Here is a 21,069-nt window from a genome sequence, read left to right on the forward strand (position 1 = left end):
GCAGGGCAAGGAGCTGCCAGAGATGGAAGAGGGCATAGTAGGACAATCAGGGTCTCCCCAGGAATGGCCGGCCTCTGAGCTTGTGGGATCTCAATCCAGAGTTTGCATTAGCTTCTCTCTTCCCCCAGCCAGGAAAAATAAGAAAACTTGTGCGATGTGGTATCCCAAGCTTGGTCAGAAAAAAACCCAAAGAAGGCACTGTTCATAGCATGTGTGCGAGCAATCTACGGTCTTTATTCTCTAGACATTGAGGTGGGTACAAAGACTAATTACAGAAGAAAGAGACCAAGAGGTTCACATTTTGTGCAGCCCTCGGGTCACTTTGCTGACTCATGACATCCTCACTCCTCCTCTTCTATCTTCCTATGAAACTCACGGCTCTTTGCTCGGAGCTTGTTGACCTGTGACTCTGCAATGTCAGCCCGCTCCTCGGCTTCCTCCAGCTCGTGCTGGATCTTGCGGAACTTGGAGAGGTTGACATTGGACAATTCCTCCTGTGTGGGGAGAGGGAGTTGGTGGTGAGGAGCCCAGGGCAGGGGTTTCACTCCACCTGCACCTCTCGGCCTTGCGGGGCTGCAGCTGTTCCCCAAGGGAAGGCACAGAACTCCTATCTCCCACCTACTACTGCTGGCCCAGAAGCCTCACACAGATCTCCTCATCCTCCCCTTTTTAGAAGATCCATTGTAGACAGAGCACAACAGGGTTTGAATATAATTCTGCTCTGGAATGTGGGAAGGAAACAAACATGGCATCTGCCAATCAAGTTTTATTAGCTCTAGAATTAAGTGTTCAACTATTCTTGCAGACCATGAGACAAGGTTGGGAATTTTTAAGAGATGGTGAGTCCATGAGATCTCTTCATTGCCTATTTTGCAGATTCCCTTATCTGAGTCCAGAACTCTTGTCTGTACTGGGCTTTTGCAGTAGCAAAGAAGCCAGGCTCAGACATCCATAAATTCAGGGGCTGCAAGACTTCCATCACTTCACTCCTGATTGCTGCATGCCCAGAGAAAGGCAAACACTCCTCGCACAATTCTCACTGCAGCACACAGTGTAGCTTAGGAGTGTATTTCCAACACCTTCTCTATCTGCTGAAATTTCCCTGGGTGTATCCAAAATGTGGAATTCCCTGTAGTAGATGAGCATATGCCAGAATGGACTTCTAATGCAACATTTTCTGTGTTCCTGGCAAAGAATTCTGAAGGTTTGGCGAGCTGTTTTCTTCCATAGAACTTCCAAGCTCTTGCACACACCAAACAAGGGTGTCATGGTCATAGGCATCTTTCATTAAGATAGCTATATGGATGTCAAAACTCTGAAAATATGCTTTTTTCAAAAATTCAGGACATATTTTACTGACAGTATCATTAATAAGACTTTTTACAGACAACTTAGTTTTTCTAATGCAAAAAAGTGTTATGTGAACATGCCTTTCTCATTAGAATTTCATTCATTCATTGATTTTATACTCAAAGCCTGGGTTAATTTAAAAAAAAAAATTTAAAAACTTGAAGAACACTATTACTGACCAGTGGCAATTCCCAAGATTCTTATATTCATCTCCTCAATGACCGTGCTACCCACTTGGAAAGTGTTTCTTGACAAGCACTCAGAGTGATACTTACAGCTTCTTCAGATTGTCTCTTGTAGGATTTCACCTTCATTTGCAGCTTGTCCACCAGATCCTGCAGCCTGAGAATATTCTTCCGGTCCTCCTCAGACTGGAGTGGTTGGAAAGCAGGAAAGAGCGTGAATCAGTTTTCCCACCATGTGAGTTAACAATTCCCCTTGACAACCAAGTGCAAAAATATTTGCTTCCTGGGAGAGGGTGTGTGAGGCCAAGGAGGCCTCCTGCCTTACCTGGTAGGTCAGCTCCTTCACCCTCCTCTCGTACTTGCGCATGCCCTTCACGGCTTCAGCGCTGCGCTTCTGCTCAGCATCCACCTCCCCTTCCAGCTCCCGCACCTGCAACGAGAAGCCCATCTTTGGAGCTTCCCTGCTGGCTGCTAACGTGGCGTGCTCACTCATGCACAAAGAAAAGCCCCACGCACTCTGGCCTCCAGCTTCTGGATTTGCTTCTTGCCTCCCTTCAGAGCCAGCTGCTCGGCCTCATCCAGACGGTGCTGCAGGTCCTTCACCGTCTGGTCCAGGTTCTTCTTCATCCTCTCCAGGTGGGCGCTGGTGTCCTGCTCCTTCTTCAGCTCTTCTGCCATCATGGCTGCCTGATGAGAGCAAAGGGTCAAAGCCATCGTGGGGCTGGAGACCATCTGAGGGAAAATACACCCACCATCGGCACTGAAGGGAGCCCCCAACTCACATCTGTGATGGCCTTCTTGGCCTTCTCTTCAGCATTGCGGGCTTCCTGGATCGTATCCTCCATTTCACTCTGGATTTGGGCAATGTCTGTCTCCAGCTTCTTCTTGGTGTTGATCAAGCTGGTGTTCTGTGCAAAGAGAGATGGTGAGATTTTTATCATAGAGCCTGCGATACCAAACCTACAGCCTGAGCCAAGTTTCCCTTCTTCAAGCTTGCAGTTCAGACACTGGAATACTTTCTAAAATGGTTCTCTAGAAAGTGTCAGTAGTGGGTTCAGGGGATGGGTTCTGAGCATGCCTTGCCTTGTGGACAGCAGTACAGAGATCATTCGATCATGCTAGTACTGCCTATCCTCTGGAATATAGTAGCCTTCCATGTATGTTCACTACCAGCACAACTGCTATTGCACCATGCCCATACCTGGGTATGGAGGAGCTGCACTCGTTCAGTGGCATCCATCAGTTCCTGCTCAGCCACCTTCCTTGACCGCTCCGTCTGCTCCAGGGCTGCCCGCAGCTCCTCAATTTCAGCCTGCAGCAGGTTTGCTCGGCGCTCCACCATGGCCACCTGCTCCTTCAGGTCCTCCTGTGTCCTCAGAGCATCATCCAAATGTATCTGGGTATCCTGCAAAAAGGACAAGAGAAATGGCAAGGTGGCAGCGTGCGCTTGGGCACCAGAATTGTCAGGGACGTCATTTCTCTCCCTGTTGCTTTGCTGAACAGACCTTGAGCACAGCCTGCGTGTTTCTCAGGTTCTTTTGTGCCTCTGCAGCCACGCGGTTGGCATGGCTCAGCTGGATCTCCATTTCATTCAGGTCTCCCTCCATCTTCTTCTTCAGCCGCAGGGCCTCATTCCTGCTCCTGATCTCAGCGTCCAGGCTGCTCTGCAAGGACTCCACAATCCTGAGGTGGTTCCTCTTCATCTGGTCAATCTCCTCATCTTTCTCTGCTATCTTCCTGTCAATCTCAGACTTCACCTGGTTGAGCTCAAGCTGGAGGCGCAGGATCTTCCCCTCTTCATGTTCTAGGGAAGCCTGGACAAGTGGACACAAATATTGGTAATGTAGATAAGGCCACTGCTCATTTCTATGTAATTGTAGAATATTGCAGGAAGTCTCAGCTGTTTACACTCCCCAGCCAAAACAGAGGGGAACAAGCATTTTTCAGCCACGTTTCCCCATTGCTCATTTCTTTAGTGCAGACCCCAGGGATTATGGGCGTGTACCTCAGCTTCCTCCAGAGCAGCCTGGATTTCAGATTTCTCCTGCTCAATCTGCTTCTTGACTTTCTCCAGCTCATGAATGGCCTTGCCTCCCTCTGCAATCTGCTCTGTGAGGTCAGCAATCTCCTCTGTGGGAGCAAAGGCCAACGGCACGGTCAGGCACGGAGCAGAACGGGAAGGGCCCTGCCGCACCAAGGTGACGGGCATCTTTGCAGACACGCAGGCACAGACCCCTGTGGAGCGGTGGGTAGTGGTGGACAGTGGGAAAGCCCAGCCAGGAGCAGAGGGCCAGGGACTTACGCTGCAAGTTCTTGTTCTCACGCTTCAGCGTTTCCAGGTGGTCCAGGGACTCCTCGTAGGCATTCTTCATCTTAAAGAGCTCCGTGCTGAGGGAGCGAGCCTCCTTCTGGGAGGCCTCCAGCTCAGCCTGCGTTTCCTCATACTTCTGCTTCCATTCTGCCAGGATCTGAAGGGAAACGGCACGTGAGCGTGGATGTGGCAATCGGGAGGGGACGCTCTGCCCAGGAACCCCAGGGCTGGAGCCCACAAGACCTTGTCAAAGTTCTTCTGCTTCTTATCCAGAGCTGCGCAGGCAGCATTCGCTCGCTCCACGTCAATCATCAGGTCCTCCACTTCATTCTGCAGCCTCTGCTTTGTCTTCTCCAGGGAGGCACATTTGGCATTCACAGCTTCAACGTGTTCCTCTGCTTCCTGCAGGCGCTGTGCCAGCTTCTTCCTGAGAGGTTTTAAGTACTGCTCATATTTGGGAACTAAAATGGACGTTATTTTTTCATTTTCAGCACAGTCCTGAGGCACTTTGCAGTATCTGGTCCTAATGCACATGGCACAGAACCTATCCCACCCTGACATTTTTCCTCTTTTTTTCTTTCCGCAGAGTCTAGCTATCCTTCTGCCCTCCGCACACACCACACATTGCCTTTCTTCTGCATTCTAGGTCACATAGCTTATTTTCCTTGTGTTTTTCAAAACCACACCTTTATAGTACATATTTCTGTTTCATATAACTCATCTTCAACCTTTTAACAGGCTTTTGCTTTTCAGTATCTCAATGGCCTCTTCAAATTTCTGTTAGTGGTTTCTGCCAGCCTTCCCCACATTTTTACATACTTGGCCTCCTCCAGCTCCTCCGTGCGCTGAATAGCGTCCGTCTCGTATTTGGTTCTCCACTGGGCCACTTCGCTGTTGGCCTTGGACAGGGCGCGCTGCAGCTCCCCCTTGGCTTCCTGCTCCTCCTCGTATTGCTCCCGCAGCAGGTCACAGTCGTGGCGAGCAGACTGCAAGGCGTGGGCCAGCGCGTTCTTGGCCTGGGGGTAAAAAGATTGCAATAAGTACTAGAGGTATCCTGGGAAATTTTTTGTTAGTGGCACTTAGACACTGGAAAAGACACTGTCTATCCCAGAGCAACAGTGATTAAGTGACTGCATGAAAAGAAAATCCAAGGTCTGATATACCACAAAAAGCTAGGAGTTCTGCACAGATAGTGCCTAGATTACATGACCTAATGGAATGTTTTGAACTTTTAATTAGCTCACTTTTTGAACTATTGCACACTGCACCAAAAATAATGTGATGTAAAATATTTATTTCATATGTAACATTAAATATCTTCACCTTTATCTCTTCCTCTAGTTGCCGCTTCAGTTCTTCAATCTGCTGGGTGAAAGCCTGTTTCCCTCTTGACAGCTGAGAAATTAAAGCATCTTTTTCCTCTACCTGGCGTGAATATTCACCTGAAAAAGTTTGTAATTAAGAAAGTATTTTTAACACCCAAGGGAGTCTTTTAGAGTGTTCTCCCACTTCCAAACTAGAGATGGAAGTGCCATACCAGATTCTGTCTGCAGACGGGCTCTTTGAGCACTAAGATCGCTGATCATGCGCTGGTTCTGCTCGTCCTTTGTTTTATATTCACTTAGCTGGTCTTCCAGAGTGCGACACATTTTCTCTAGATTTGCCTATATGTCAAGCACATATAAGAAAATAGTTAGTACCTTGGTTCTGCCGTAATTACAGCAGGAAAATGTGTCCAGAGCATGCATTTTAACATCTGGGGACTATGTGTATACACCCACAGTTCTGTGCATTATATTTGGAGAAAACAGTTACAACCTGATCATAGTTAAATAAGATTTAAAACACATACTACATTCTACTCAAAATAATAATAAAAATATTTCTGTACCTTGGCTTTGGAGACAGACTCCATGTTACTGGCCAAGTCGTCAATCTCCATCTTGAGCTCACTCTTCTCCTTCTCCAGCTTCTGCTTCACTCGCTGCAGGTTGTCGATCTGCTCCCCAAGCTCAGCGGTGCTGTCCGCGTGCTTCTTGCGCAGGGCCGCAGCCGTGGCTTCGTGCTGCAGCGTGGCCTCCTCCAGGTCGCGACGCATCTTCTGAAATTCTGCCTCACGCTTCTTGTTCATCTCAATCTGAGCGGCGGTAGCCCCTCCGGCTTCTTCCAGGCGCTCGCTGATCTCCTCTAGCTCCCTCGACAGGTCAGCCCGATGCTTCTCGGCTTTTGCCCGAGAGGTTCGCTCTGCCTCAATTTCCTCCTCCAGCTCCTCAATACGAGCCTGGGGAACATTAGGCACCCTTCGCACCCATGCCCTCCTCCTTCCCGACCTGAGACTGGCTGAGAGAGGGGAAGGGCCAGACACTTGCCTGCAGCTCCTTGATCTTCTTCTGTAACTGCATGCCCAGGAGCTGCTCATCCTCAATTTTGCTCTGGATCTGGCTGATTTCAAAGTCTTTCCTTTGGGCAAAGCAAACTGTGTTAGCGTCTGAGCAAAACACCCCCAAGCGCACCAGCCCCACAGTCTGGTGCCCCACAGCCACGCTTACTTCTTCAGTTTCTCATCCAGCTGCTGCTTATCATTTTCCAAATCCATGATGCTGTCATGGGCCAGCTTCAGGTCTCCTTCGAGTTTCCTCTTAGCTCTCTCAAGGTCCATGCGCAGTTTCTTCTCTTGCTCCAGGCACCCTTCCAGCTAAGAAGAACAAGGCCATCAGTGCGCTGCCAGCCAGGTATAACTCTAAACCTGTCCTGCTCTTGCTGTATGCCTGTGTGCTTACATCGTCCACTTGCTGCTCCAGCTTGGTCTTAGCTTTGGTCAGCGTATTGACTTTGTCCTCCTCTGCCTGCAGGTCATCCAGTGTCTGCTGATGGGCCTCTTGGAGGGCTTTCTTCTCTTTAGTCAGCTTCACAATGGTCTCGTCCAGGGCTGCCATCTCCTCTGTGAGGTTTTTCACCTTTGAGAAGAAAAGAGTAAGTGCAGATAAAAAATGGCTACTGTATAACAAAGCAGAGGTCTTTTCTGAAGTGGAAGTAGCATCTTCTGCCTCATACCTTGTTTTCAGTGGCATGCTTTTCCTTCTCAACCTTGGCCAGTGTTAACTCCAGGTCATCAATATCTTTCTTGAGCTCAGAACATTCATCCTCCAGTTTCCTCTTCTTGGCTGTCAGCTCAGCATTGATTTCCTCCTCATCCTCAGCCCTTTCAGTCACCTCCTTTACTTTGGCTTCCAGCTGGATCTTGGTTTTGATGAGCTGGTCACACCTTTCCTCAGCATCAGCCAAAGCATCAGCTTCCTGGTGGGAAAATACTGGGTTTAGGGATTTGGTTTTTTGAAGGAAAATGAAGATGTTTACCTTCATAGTTTTTAGAGTCCTGGAGAGCAATTTTGTAGTTAAAAATTTGCTTAATCCAACAGAATGAAATCCAATATAGAATAGATTTTATATTGTTGGTTTCGAAACAGCCAGTTTTGAAAGCTAAAACCAAGTAAGATTATTTTCTGTGTACATGAAGGCCCAAGTATTTACATATTTGTTCCAGATATACAATTCAATATTATCCCATAATATCAAACATTAGAATAAAACATATAAATTTTTTTATTAATCAGAGGAATACCTCGCACATTTATGAAGTGCCAAGTGATAACCATATGCCAAGATACACATAAATAAATACAAAAGTCACAGTTACGCTAACATCATTCCTGCATCTCTATTTTTTTCACCCTACTGTCTTTCTGGAGCAACTGTTTCTGATTTAGATTTTCATTACCACAGCCCGAAAATATCTAGCAGCTTTGGCTCTTCTCTGTGAGACCCTCATCAGCTAAGAAGAAAAGGAGCTGCTGGAATATTTATCCCTAGGCTTTTTTTGCAACAGATGTCCTGTGTTGTTTGTTATATTTTGTCTCAAGTTTCAGTCTAGCAGAAACAATGAGAAAGAAAAATGATAATTTTTGCAGTGAGTGATTTTTTTGCATCATTTTACATTTAAAGATGCTTTAAAAAGTGGGGACATGTAAATTTTCCTGTCATATATGCTGCATAGTATTACTTTGAGGATACAGTCTTTTCTATTCTGTGCATTATTTAATTTAGAAACCACAGCATTACAACACTACAGATGTATCACACCATTGTATATAATGATTCTGAGTGATTTAGAAGGGCAAGTGAGAATATTAAATTCTGTTTCCTCTGTTAGTTCGGTATTACAACATAGTAATGTTTGTAACAGCTAAGCTGCCATCTACACCAGAAAGAAACAAGTTACCTTGTTTAATTGGAGAATAAAGAAAGGAAAGAAATGTCCTCTTAACTTGTCCTAAAAACTCCTAATCATGTTTGTATAAGGATAGGCATTCTCAGTTTTGGAGAAGTAGGAAAAATGACTAGAACAAACATTATACTAATACAAGTAAAGTTTCTGGATTGCTGATACAGCTTAACTGAATGTTAATGATAGAGGCCTCAGCATACACCATAGGAAACTCTCACATACAGCATCTGGACTCCTGACAGTCATTATTGAAGCTGCTTGTATTTTTAAGAGCACCACTTCATAAAACACAATTGAATGGACTTAATATGTAGTTTACAGGTATCTTTTCAAAATGTAGTTGTAAATATCAGCCTGATAGTCACAGTTCAGTTAGGATGAGGCACACTGGTAGTACTCACAGCCTGTACTTGGAGCTGGAGATCATTTTTCTCCTGCACCAGTTTCACCATTTTCTCTTCCAGCTCCTTCCTCTTTGCCTCAGACTTTGCAAGCTCTTCCTTGGTTTTCTCAAACTCCTGTTTCATGTTGGCCATCTCCTTCTCAGACTCTGCACTCTTCAGCAAGGGCTTGATCTTGAAGAACAGCTTCATCCAGGGCCAGTGCTTCACGTTCATGAATGCACGAATATTGTACTGGATGCAGAAGATGGACTCTCTGAAAGGTAAGTCAAATTAATATTAAATATTTAGACCATGATGATACAATAAGCCAGATACAGTGCACTTAATTTGAAGAAATGTCTACCTCCTCTCCACCATTCTCTGGTACTCCACTCTCATCAGGAAGCCCCTGCACCTGGCCTGTGTGCGGGTGATGAGCTGTGCCAGCTTCTCATCCCTCATCTCCTCCAAGAGGCCTACCAGCCCAGCTTTGAAGAACACCTTAGTAAGAGCATGAAAATAGGTGCAGTGTATATGGTTGTTCAGTGTAGCCCAGTACCCTGTACCCCATGGTGTACAATATGGGAATCTAACAGAAAGAGCAAAAGCACAAAGAAGGTATGTAGTGATAGACCCCCTCTTATATCTCCAAGCTTCCTGTTACCTGCAATTGAGGAACTATAACAGTCACACATTTTGCCTTTGTTTCTATTAACCCTTGATTCTTTTATTCTACAACTTCACCTTAAATTAGGAACCCTTAATTGGCCTTTAATTAAATCATCCTATGGCAAAGAATTTCAGTTTTATTGAAGTGTTGAGTCAATAAGTACTTAGCTGATTTCTTTTAAGTACGCTATTTGATTATTTCACATGCTATCTGGAGAATCTGAGTATCATTCTCAAGCCATGTAAATCAAAATCACAGAGTACTTGAAACAAACAGTTCTTGTACCTTGGTATGACCAAATTTGTATTGAGTGTGGTCTATATCAATTGATCCAAGAAGTTTCTCACAAGCCTTCTTGCTGTCAATGAACTGTCCCTCTGGGATAGCACTGGCATTTAATACTTTGTATCTGGGGGAGAAAATGAAGGAATTGCATTGGACTCAATGATCTTAAGGGTCTTTTCCAACCTAAATGATTCTATGAATATAGAGACCAATAGGCTGGTACACGGCAAGAAATAGTCTCGGAACTGTTGAGAACATAATAGTGTTGCTAAACATAAGCTTAGAGAAGGCTTTAGTCACCAGAGGTGAAACTTTAATTTCACAAGCTACTCAAGATGGACAAAACGATCCATTAAGGGGAAGAAGTCTGACCTCTGTTTAAAATCTGCATACAACACTCTGTTGGGAAATCCTTTCCTGCAAATTCTGATCCCTTCCAGCACACCGTTACACCGCAGCTGGTGAAGCACCAGTTCATGCTCCATGGCACCTAGAAATTCAGAGCACAAATACATGCTATATTCTCTAATACAGAGGGGAAGAGCTGACCATACTGAAAACCTTCTACATGTGAGTCTCTTACCAGGTGTTTTTGTTTCATTTGGGATGATGCAGCGTACAAAATGTGGGTGGGTACTTCGCAGATTGGTCATCAGCTTGTTTAAATTCTCCTGGGAGAGTCATTAACAAAAGTTTATATTAGCAAATGTAATTTCCACTACAAGCATCAAGCCCTCTAAAATGAAATAACGAAGTATCAGACAAAAATTAGCTTGCAGAATCCTGAACTAAAGCCCCCCACAAGTTTTTCTGACTTTCCACGGATCTTTGCTGTTACTAAGTTAACATATAAAGTTCTTCTGATTAATCCATAGGAAATATTGTACTCTTAAACATAGTTTTAACACATTTCACTGACTCTAGTGGAATGTCCTTATTAGAAATAACAGCCATCTTCCACTGGATGTACCCAGAGAGATAAATTGGTGCCTCTGTGGCAGTTTGAAAAGATGGGACATATGGAGCAGAATACATAGAACCTTCCTGGTTTCCCCACTGAAAGCAAAAGGAACAAAAATGACAAGCTGAGTTTTGTATGTCTAGATGACATGTTTATCTTGTAAGGTAAGATGAGAATAAGGTGAGATAAATCCCAACCTTGTTTTGTAATTAATATCTGTATACTTTTTTATAAATATTTATTGCTTATAATTAGTGGAGGGAAGTAGGTGCCTCCAGAGGACACCTCAGAGTACATAAATTAAGCAGCCAAAACATTAAGATGTCTAAACACTAACATGTCTAAACAAGAGGGATAGAAGTTTGAAAACATAACAGAAATGCAACCCAAATCCAGAAAACAATATATCTACTATAACATTTCTCTTAAAGTCTTATGACCTTTCAACATAGGCTTATTGCATTATTTTTGAATGATACATTCTGGCAATAATTTCCCACTTGCAAGGCCAAGGCACTACAGCCATGATTATTTTTCTTGGGGCATATACACACATGCCCATGTTCTGTTTCAGAGCACTGGCTAGAGGCTGTCAGGTGATCACGAATCATATGATACCGGATCTGTAGAAGAAATTAGGCTATATCAACAAGGGAGACCTAAATGAAGGATGAATATGGTAATAAATAACCTCAGGAGAGACTAGACATTGCACCTGGTGGAACTGTATGAAGCAGCTAGGCAGCAAGACTTGGTTATGACAAAGAACTGTCAAGTATCTGACATCCTAGAAATCTATAACCCAGGGACTGGTGGTATTTCAACTATAAGAAATTGAACCCTTAATCAAGGAGAAAAATTAGAGCTATAAATGGAGCAAATAAGTTATTCTCCAGACCAGTGGGCAGAATGTTGTTAAAAGGCAATAAAAGGTTCCGAAGCCAGAGGTGGACATCTGAAGAAATCTGTTATATTTTAGGTGTATATATATAGAGAGAGAGGTTTTCTGTATGACATTCTGCTGTCTGAAACTGTCATCCTGGGACAAGTGGACAAAAAGAAAATTTGTGCCTTCCGTGGAATGGAGCATAAATAGATTACAGTGGCTTTATTCCTAACAAAAGATTGCCCAAGAACTTCAGGGTCTTTTAACACAACTAAGCCAAAGAAAGACTAGACATTTTAAATGATAGGTTTAGTTCTTATTTTTGGATGAATAGTGAACTCTCTACTGTACCCGGAAAAGAGCTGAGACAGTCTGGAAGGAAGAACCCTTCTTCTTGCCACCTTTCTTGCCAGCACTAGCCTCTGCAAAATTGAAAATAAATAAAACAGATTTAAGATTTTTCCTTTTGCCTTTTATAATTCCTTTTTGTAAGCTGCACATCAGTGAAAATATGGGATTCATAGAACCAACCTGCATCTGCTCCACCATAGTTGGCAAAGAGTAAGGCCAGTGTCTTCACAGAGGATTTCTGGTACAACCCAATGACAGTTTCATTCAGGGGGTCCTTGTTCTTCTCCAGCCAGCCAGTGATGTTGTAGTCCACTGTGCCAGCATAGTGTATCAGGGAGAAGTGTGCCTCAACCTTCCCTTTGGTAGGCTTGGGCTTCTGGAAGTTGCTGGACTTGCCCAGATGCTGGTCATAGAGCTTGTTCTTGAAAGAGGTGTCAGTTGCCTTGGGGAACATGCACTCCTCTTCCAGGATGGAGAAGATGCCCATGGGCTAGGAGAAATGAGCATGGGAGACAGACTGTAATTTAGTTTTCAGGGCAATAATGACCTTCACCTAGGCAGAGCAGTGGAACACAGACTGAAATACACATCAGAAAATATTATTATTCAATTACATCTTCTGCTAGAAAGTGAAATTAAATATATTGATACTTACGTTTTTAACACCAAATTAATCATAAAGATTAATGGACATTCATTTAGTTTGTGTGGAGAACATGCTTTATAAAATCAGAGCACTATTTTCTTATCCAGAGGGACTCAAAGCACACACAGATGTCTTAGACAAATTGAACATGAGCTAACAGTACACCCTTGCAGCAAAGGCAGCCAACTCATCCTGGGCTGCATTAAGAGTGTTACCAGCAGCTCAAGGGGAGTGATCCTTACCCTCTATTCAGCTCTGCTGAGAAACATCTGGAGTGCTGTGTCTAGTTCTTGGCTTCCCAGTACAAGAGAAATGTGGACCTAATAGAGTGAACCCGGTGACTGGCCACAAAGATACTTAAATGACTGGAACATCTGACATACAAAGAGAAGCTGATAGAGATGGGACTGTTCAGCCTAGAAAAGAGAAGGTTCTGGGGGATCTTACCAATGTGTATAAATACCTAATGGGAAGGGATAAAGAAAACAGCTAGAGGCTTCTAGTAACTTGTCCAGTGACAGGACAAGATGGAACAGTCATGAATTGAAATACACAAAATTCCATTTAAACAGAAGAAAAAAGCTTCTTTACTATGAAAGTGGTCAGAAGTTGGAACACTTCCCCCAGAGTATCTGTGGAGTCTCCACCATTGGCAACATTCAAAATCCAGCTGAAAATGGTCCCGAGCAACCTGCTCTGGTGGACCTTGTCTTGACCAAAGGGGTTGGACTAAGTGATCTCCAGAGCTTCCTTCAAACCTCAGCAGCTCTGTGAAGCTGTGATTCAAACTACTTATCCTCCTGCCAGCCACTGAACTTTTCATCTCATGTGCAGTGTGATGTCTTCTCATAGTCAGTCAAGGGATGCACATGTAAGTGTGATTGTGCACTGACAGTTATGTATGTCTCTCTTTTATGTTAATTTTACAAAGATAAAGATATTCTTCTGTACTAGCACAAGTCTCTTAGAGCTGAAAGATGAGGAGGACATGTTGATCTGTAAATTGACTCTAACTGTTTTGGAAAAACACTCTTATTGGGAGTTTAACAACCTTTGGCACTTGAAAAGAGATGTACAGACTTGCTCTCATAAAGCTGTGTGAAATCGCCTTCACATCTCACTTGACAGAAGAAATAAACACAGGGCAAGGTATTTTGAATAATGAAAGTTGAATACTTGGACATGAACATAGAAGATCCCTTTTAAAAATGAGGCCAAGTAATACTAGAATTTGCACGCATGTAGTGCATTTGAACAGGAAGGGTACCTTCTCAATGAGCTCAATGCAGGCAGCCAGGTCCATCCCAAAGTCAATGAATGTCCACTCAATTCCTTCCTTCTTGTACTCCTCCTGCTCCAGCACGAACATGTGGTGGTTGAAGAACTGTTGCAGTTTCTCATTGGTGAAGTTGATGCACAGCTGCTCAAAGCTGTTAAACTGCAAATAAAATAAGAAGACATATCTGCAAGATGCAGCAATAATTGCAAAAACTCATTTGTTTAAAATTTGAGTGCAGTTATCTTGGCTTCATTGTCAAGTCAGGCATTTAGTCAGTCTGCTTTATATCTACGTAACGAAACAGAGAAATGCATCAAATTAATTGTCCACAAGGAATTTTTTTTGCATTGATAAAATTGTGATGATAAAATATATTACCTGTATAATCTGAGACCAAATTACAGGAAGAAAAAACTCAATCTTAGGCCTCTCATGATATATATGTTTTTATACTATATTGTCCTTGATCATTTAAAGCAAGGATTTTTTCTGATTGGACCATTCTGTACTTTTGAGTTGGTGCATCTTGAAATAAGACAAGTCCTTTGAAAGATCATTTTTTACTTTATGAAAAGAAAGGCAAATAGCTACAAATAATTATGTGAAGATATTACACCTTTAAAAACACATCTCAGAGTGAGCATGACATCCAGTTGTCACTTCCAAATAGCTCTTACCAAAACTTTGTTACTTACATCAAAGATCTCAAAGCCAGCAATGTCCAGGACACCAATGAAGTACTGTCTGGGTTGTTTGGTATCCAGCTGTTGGTTGATACGAACAACCATCCACAAGAACATCCTCTCATAGACAGCCTTTGCCAGAGCACCAACAGCATTGTGCACCTATAAGAAAAATAAATGCATAGAGTTAACATATAGAGCAGAGGAGAATCAGAAGGATCTTAATTCAAAACATGGTTCCAGGTTACTACGTTTCTTACCTGCTGTGCAGTTTGACCTTTGGTCACATACTCATTCCCAACCTTGACTCGGGGGTAGCAGAGGGCCTTGAGCATGTCAGCTGAATTCAGACCCATAAGGTAGGCAGCCTTGTCAGCCACTAAAAAGGGAAAAAGAAAGAATTTAGTGTTATGTACATTCTGAATCCCGGAGTGTTCTCTAAAGGCTGAAGGATTCAGCCTTCTGTTCTTGGAAATTTTTCAGTAGACTCTCATATGGGGAATTTTGCTAACATCAAAGTCATCATTATGCATACTAAGCTTTTCTGAAAGAATTTATGTTTGAAAAACTTCACCGAAGGATGTAGAAAGTAACGATGTTTTCAAAAATCTCTTGGCACAAAACTGAAAGCTGCAGCTTGCAAGGCTGAATATTTGTAATACATGTGTAGCTCAGGAGATGCAGTGGCAACAGCCAGGTACTGATCTACATCCAGGTAGTCAAAACCACCCAATATTTCAGGTAGAACACAAAGAAGGTATCTCTGTTCTCTTTCAGATCCAGAATCTACAACCCCTTATGATCTTTGGTTTCTGACAGTAACACTCACTGGGTTTCATCCTTTTACCTATGATATTTCCCACCTTCTGCCTTATGCTTTAGCAAGATGGGCCATTGCTCAGAGAGATGGAGACATGGGTTGTAGGTCCTGTGCCAACAAAGGAGAGGAATCAAACACACCTCTCACACCAGAGGAATTCTTAATAACTGACGGGTAAGGGTGAATGGGAACACTGTCCCCCACCCTGTTACAGCTGAAGCACTTGGCTGCTTCACAATTGCAAACCATATTCCAACAAAAGTACCACTAATGATGTTAAAGGAAGAACATCCATTGCTCCTAACTTCTGGAAGTGTACAAAAAACAGTTTAAACTATTAATTGTTCATAGCATGAGACACCAAAAATCCTAAGGTCAGGGAACATGATATACTGAGAAGAGGACAAGCAACACATTTTTTCTGGCTTATTGTTTTCCCTTGGGATCCTAAAGCCCAACAAAGAACAAGTTTTAGTGTCTTCCACATCCATAGTGGCTTGTAGAAAGGTTAATTATTAAGTTTGATAATACCTTCTGTGCCATCTGGCTCTGCTTGCTCCTCTCTTGGTTTCTGCTTGAACTTCAGGTTCCCATAGTGCATAACAGCCCCTGTCAGCTTGTAGATGGCTGTCTTCTCATCAGCAGTGAAGCCCAGGATGTCAATGGCACTCTGGCAATTCAATCAGCAAAGTGAAATATTTACATGTTATGTGATGTATGACCTATGCCTGTTGACCTGTTCCATAAGTTACTTACATCTGTAGCCATCAGTTCCTCCTTGTCATCAATACTTGGAACAGTGATTTCACCTTGACTCACAAAAGGGTAGTCATAGGGGTTGGTGGTAATGAGGAGCATTTCTGAAAACGAATGGGTTCATGGATTAAATTTCATTGGTTTTGTGTAATGTAGTTAAATGCTGCTCAGGGATATTTCTCCAAAAAGATCAGTGATGCCTCCTACCAATTAGCTCCGGCTTCTTGTTGGAAGTGATCTGATAGAATATGTGGTAGCTTCTTTCTGCTTTAAGCTGGAAAGTGACTCTGGACTTCTCCAGCAGGTCTGTCAAGGAGGGTAGGACAGAGTGAGTACAAGAACTGGGAAGTGAATAGAAGGAGTGGGATCAGGCCAGGAGAGCGACTTACAAGTTTCAATGTCAGCAGAAGCCAGTTTGCCTGTGGCCCCAAAGTGGATTCTGATGAATTTGCCCTGTTAAGGAGAAGCAGCGGCATTTCAGCCTGGAGGCGTTTCATTGCTGTCTCCTTCTGTGAGAATGCCACTAGCCCATCACTACTGTTACAACAAGGAGCAATTTCTCCTAAAACAGCTTACAAAGCGTGAGGAGTTGTCGTTCCTCACGGTCTTGGCGTTTCCAAAGGCCTCCAGCAGTGGGTTGGCGCTGATGATTTGATCCTCAAGCGTTCCCTGCAGGATGAGAATTATTGCTGCTTATCCTTTCCAAAAATCACGTCAGGAACAGAGGAAAGCATTGATTCCAGCCAGCACCTGTTACTTTACCTGCATTTTGCCTGACTGCTCCTCTTTCTTCTTCTCCCCACTCGCTGCAATTGTTGCAAAGTACTGGATGACACGCTTCGTGTTCACAGTCTTCCCGGCACCGGATTCTCCGCTGTCAAACCAAAGAGAGACGCAGAGAGCGTGTGGTCAGGCAGGAGGTCCCCTGGCACCGGGCAGCCCCACAGGGACCCGAGCAGGGGGTGTACGTACGTGATCAGGATCGACTGGTTCTCGCGATCTGTGAAAGAGGCAGAATGAAAGACAGTGTTTGCAGTTGACCTGGGTAACACTGACTTGAATGATAAGTAAAGCTGTAAGTGGAAGCTGGGGCTTCCCTAGGAAGTCCAAGAGTACCCAATTCCCTTCCAGGTCCTAATGGTACTAAATATAATCCAGAATGGATGCATAGAGCTGTCAGAGCCTGTGACAGGTCCTGAGACAAGTTGGGTACCACCCTTCATACAGTTCCTGTCAAGGAAACTAATCAAACTGCCTGCATGTGTTCAAAATAGTGGATTATATGGAATAATAACTTACTTTCCTATCAGTGAAAAAAAGTAGAAAACTAAGTCAAGTACTATTTCTGCAGCGGGAGAGGGTACAATCTCATACAATACGGTGCAAATAATACACTGACTCCATGCATGCTTCTTGGTCAGTTTCACTTGAAAGTAGTTCCTGCATAACTCGACCAAGTTCTCAAACATCTCTGTGGTGTCTTAAGCTGGCTTGTCACATACCGCAGTGAGATCACTGGGCCTTCTTGGTTTAGATTGCTGTGAGGGAGGTCAAGCAACTCACCAGTCAGCATGAACTGATAGGCGTTGTCCGAGATGGAGAAGATGTGTGGAGGGGCCTCCTGGCGCTTCTTGCCTCGGTAGGCCAACACCACCTCCGGGTTGTACACCGGCAGCCACTTGTAGGGGTTGACAGTGACGCAGAAGAGCCCCGAGTAGGTCTGCGAGGAAGGGAGACAGCACGTTGGCTCCCACTTGGCCTGGCAGAGCAGTTCCTCCCGGCTGCCCAAAGGCAGGCTGCTGCTGGTACTTACGTAGATCATCCAGGCTGCGTAACGCTCTTTGAGGTTGTACAGCACAGCGGGCTCGTGGAGGTGGGTCATCATGGCCATGTCCTCGATCTTGTCGTACTTGGGAGGGTTCATGGAGAAGACCTGATCTTCCTTCACGGTCAGGGTCTGTCAAGGAGACAAAAGATCTGTGTGCGTCAGCTGAAAGCTCAGAGTGGGAATCAAATGCTGATCTGAATCTTGAATTTTGCTCACCTCTCCAGCTTCAGTCTTGACAGTGATCTTCCCTGATTCCCTGCTCTGGATTGTTCCTTTCACAAAGGATTCTTTAGGGTGGGCCACAAAGACGGATGTCTTGGCATCAAAAGGCTTGTTCTGGGCCGCAATTCTCTCCTTTTCCGATTTTCGGAGATAAGGAGCCGCCTCCCCAAAAACAGCCATCTCAGCATCTCCAGAGGCCATGTCTGCACTTCACTGAAGGTATGTCAGCAGAAGGCTCTAATGGGGAGGAAGGATATGATACTGATTGTTCACATCTGTTCTGTTAGAGTGTGAAAAATTTTATATGCCTTGGTTTCTCTTCATAAACTTGAGTATTTTGGAACAGCTAACATGAGCTCACTAGAGAACTAAGTTTTAGGTCAACTTCAAAAAAAAAAAAAGAGTTTTTCATTGCTGTAGTCTGGTCTTCAGACATTTAGAACAACTTTTAATGACCTTTCAGAACTGTGGGTCTGGTACTTTAAGAATACTATGTGAGATAAAGAGTGAATTTGCTAAGCAAGTTTCACTAAGGCATCACTATGAGGAATGGAAATGGAGTTAGGACATTGTGTTAAAAGGATGAACAATGAAGTAACATTTCTGAAAAACTGTAGTTTAGGTGACCTACAGTCTTGGATAGCATTGAACCTATGGGACATTTACCTGTTAGATATAATAGTAACAGAAAAGCAGGGAGAAATTAATGAATTTTGCTAATTAAATTGTCAACTGAAAGAAAAGGGCAGGCTTTGTGACATTTTAACATTCTGCCATAATTTATTTTGTTATATGCATTTGTCATTCTTCAATACGTCTAAATAATTTCAGCCCCAAAGTTCTGACTTGAGTGAAATAAAATTCAAGTGCTGAAATCGGAATCGTGAAGCCTGTACTGGGATCCAAAATTAATACTTATGGAAAAAAATCTAGGAACAGGTGAGTTCTCAAAACCTTAAATTATAGGAGTATTTCTTCATATGCTTTATTAAACCTGTAGGTAGCTAAATTGAGCCAACTGCACTTGAAAATTCTAGAGCTACATTAACAAAATTTATTCCCTCTATTTATTAGGTATTTTTTTTTTCTTAGAGTAAGAAAATGGGTATCTAAGAGAACCCTGGCATTTTACAAAGGTGGTGCTCAAATGTTTTATTAATTCATACATTCTCAGGTAGAATGCAGAACTTTCGACTTTTTCTTGCTGTGCTCCTCTTGGTCTGGTTCTACTGCTGCCATTGCAAAGATGGGAAGCCAGCACACCTTGATCCCTGTTAGGTCAGTTAAGCAGAAGTAAAGAATTTCCCCATGGGAATTTTCTGTTCTGCCACCAGTGGTCAGAGACTTCAAACACAGCCACTGGAAAACCTGTGGCACCCCACCACCTTCTACTGTAATCACACTAGGTTTGAATATAGGGTGAAACAATGGCCCTTTCAGAAACCCCACCCAAAAGGATCTTTCTCTTTCCTCTAAGAATTAATAAATCAGGTTCTTACCTCTCGTGACACCAGCTGGGGTCTTGCAGGCTGGCAGCTGGTCGGTACTGTGAAACAGAAATGGCAGCTCCCTACTTGCTGCTGCACAGAAATCCAGAGTGAAAAGGTGCAGGTGCCTTGAAAGCAGATTTAAACCCTAAGCTGAGAAACGGACTCCCCTCCTGGAAATGAGCATCGGAGGCAGCAGGAATGCTGCAGCACATAAGGGCACCATCCCCTTCTTGCAAGCCTGCCGACCCCATACACTTACCTTGAAGCTTTCCGTGGAGACAGGGCAGACTTGTCACAGGGACATTTTATACGATCTAGTCTGCAGATGCTACAGATGCCTACTCTTTCTTCGGTCAAAAAATTTTTGGCAAACCTTCTTTGGTAAAGCATTGTCTGGCAAACTGAACTAAGGGCATAATTGTCATTTGACATGACTAGATATAATTAGAAAATTTTGCTGTCTTACTGACTATATGAATGCATCTCCTATAAACAATCTGACAAGGGTGTTAAGGAGGGAATCTGGACTAGTCAAGGCACTTAGAGAACTTGGATGCAGGACTTACGGATTCTATTGCTGGCTTTCCCACCGACTCACTGTATGACCCAGGGTGGATTGCTTGGTACGTCTGCACTGTAGATATTCCAGCTGTACAACAGAAAAAAACAGGATGTTAAAAGATAAATTAGCATTATTAAAAGCTTTTGGCAGTTATGATGGTAAAATCCTGAAAGCAGTCTAATAGTTCATGGAATTTACAGGCACAACAGAATGGTCAGCCAAACACCACATCCGCGAGAGGCTGGGTTCTACCTGGGATTTTAAGCTGGTGCCTCTGACAGAGATGTGAGGCAGCTTCAGGGATATCAAGAATAGTGCATGCACACACACACACAGAGGCATGTGCACATGTGCATGTGTGTCTCTCTGTACACACTTGATTGCAAATAAGTGGGAAATTCTCCAAAAAATGTTGTTGTGACCTTGTGCACCACCTTGTTCTATGGGAGGGGTTGTACCTGCTAAGACTTATGCACGTCAGTGCCAGTAAGAGGTGCTTCCTTCTTTTCAGGCAACTTCTTAGCTTATCTAGGTGTTCCCATGTTTATAACCCTAGGAAAGCTAACTTTGATCTAGGAAGAGCCCCCACAGGGTATTTTCTAACCTACAATTGATAGAGAAATCCTCTAGTCAGCCATACCTATAAAAATAATTTGACCTATGCGCAAACAACCCACCTCAGTATGCAGACCCAGATGCTCTGCAGCCAACAGATGCTCAGTCCAGCTCTTCCATTGCATCACAAATATCTTGCACACTTACATGCTCGCACAGTTCCAAAAAACACAGTGATACCTTTACCAGAGCATTGGGGGTGGCAGGCATGCTTTTGCAATGCTGATAGAATGGAGGGAAGCGGGATTTTCTGGTAGTCCTGGAGAGACACAGATTTAGTTTTAGGAAGGGGACACTGTCATGTGAGCTGCTTTAAATCTTGTCAGGTTTAAATACATTCTTCCCCTGGTCATTGGCATTTTGGTTATTGAAAGAGCTCAGTGGATAACACATGGGCAACATTAGGAAAATGGTGCATGGATCTGATGTTATATCCAGCATCAGGCAAAGTCCTGTGCTTGTAAAGCCCGTTCCAAGGAGCTCCTGCTTTGCTGGAGCCCA

At 43.7% G+C, this 21,069-nt stretch overlaps 1 protein-coding gene across 1 annotated transcript; it reads right to left on the reverse strand.

Moving 5' to 3' along the window:
• Positions 1–219: 219 nt before the first annotated feature.
• On the reverse strand, positions 220–20,962 carry LOC119157791 (myosin heavy chain, skeletal muscle, adult-like). The gene is made up of 41 exons (XM_037409084.1): positions 20,631–20,962; positions 19,958–20,040; positions 19,401–19,481; positions 17,896–18,138; positions 17,665–17,808; positions 17,415–17,571; positions 16,824–16,851; positions 16,614–16,725; positions 16,428–16,520; positions 16,241–16,304; positions 16,059–16,157; positions 15,852–15,955; positions 15,627–15,765; positions 14,536–14,654; positions 14,288–14,437; positions 13,581–13,751; positions 11,848–12,157; positions 11,668–11,738; positions 10,053–10,140; positions 9,842–9,959; positions 9,470–9,593; positions 8,879–9,015; positions 8,533–8,788; positions 6,901–7,143; positions 6,627–6,803; positions 6,396–6,541; positions 6,216–6,306; positions 5,738–6,127; positions 5,384–5,510; positions 5,170–5,288; positions 4,666–4,862; positions 4,090–4,273; positions 3,838–4,003; positions 3,541–3,665; positions 3,041–3,349; positions 2,737–2,940; positions 2,318–2,443; positions 2,052–2,222; positions 1,861–1,965; positions 1,626–1,721; positions 220–494 (listed from the first exon to the last, which is right to left on the reverse strand). The coding sequence occupies exons 4-41, from the start codon at positions 18,100–18,102 to the stop codon at positions 342–344; spliced, it is 5,820 nt and encodes a 1,939-aa protein (XP_037264981.1). The 5' UTR covers positions 18,103–18,138; positions 19,401–19,481; positions 19,958–20,040; positions 20,631–20,962; the 3' UTR covers positions 220–341.
• Between the last annotated feature and the right edge of the window lie 107 nt (positions 20,963–21,069).

The sequence above is a fragment of the Falco rusticolus genome, chromosome 1 (genome assembly GCF_015220075.1).
Source record: "Falco rusticolus isolate bFalRus1 chromosome 1, bFalRus1.pri, whole genome shotgun sequence".
NCBI classification, from domain to species: domain Eukaryota; kingdom Metazoa; phylum Chordata; class Aves; order Falconiformes; family Falconidae; genus Falco; species Falco rusticolus.

What these genes read in the sequence shown, in the direction of transcription:
- LOC119157791 (XM_037409084.1), bottom strand. Translation starts at nt 18,102, where the DNA reads ATGGCCTCTGGAGATGCTGAGATGGCTGTTTTTGGGGAGGCGGCTCCT. An exon ending in AGCAGTCAGGCAAAATGCAG is followed by an intron (nt 16,521 to 16,613) that starts GTAAAGTAACAG and finishes CTCATCCTGCAG; the next exon opens with GGAACGCTTGAGGATCAAAT. An exon ending in GCATTGAGCTCATTGAGAAG is followed by an intron (nt 12,158 to 13,580) that starts GTACCCTTCCTG and finishes CATTTCTCCTAG; the next exon opens with CCCATGGGCATCTTCTCCAT.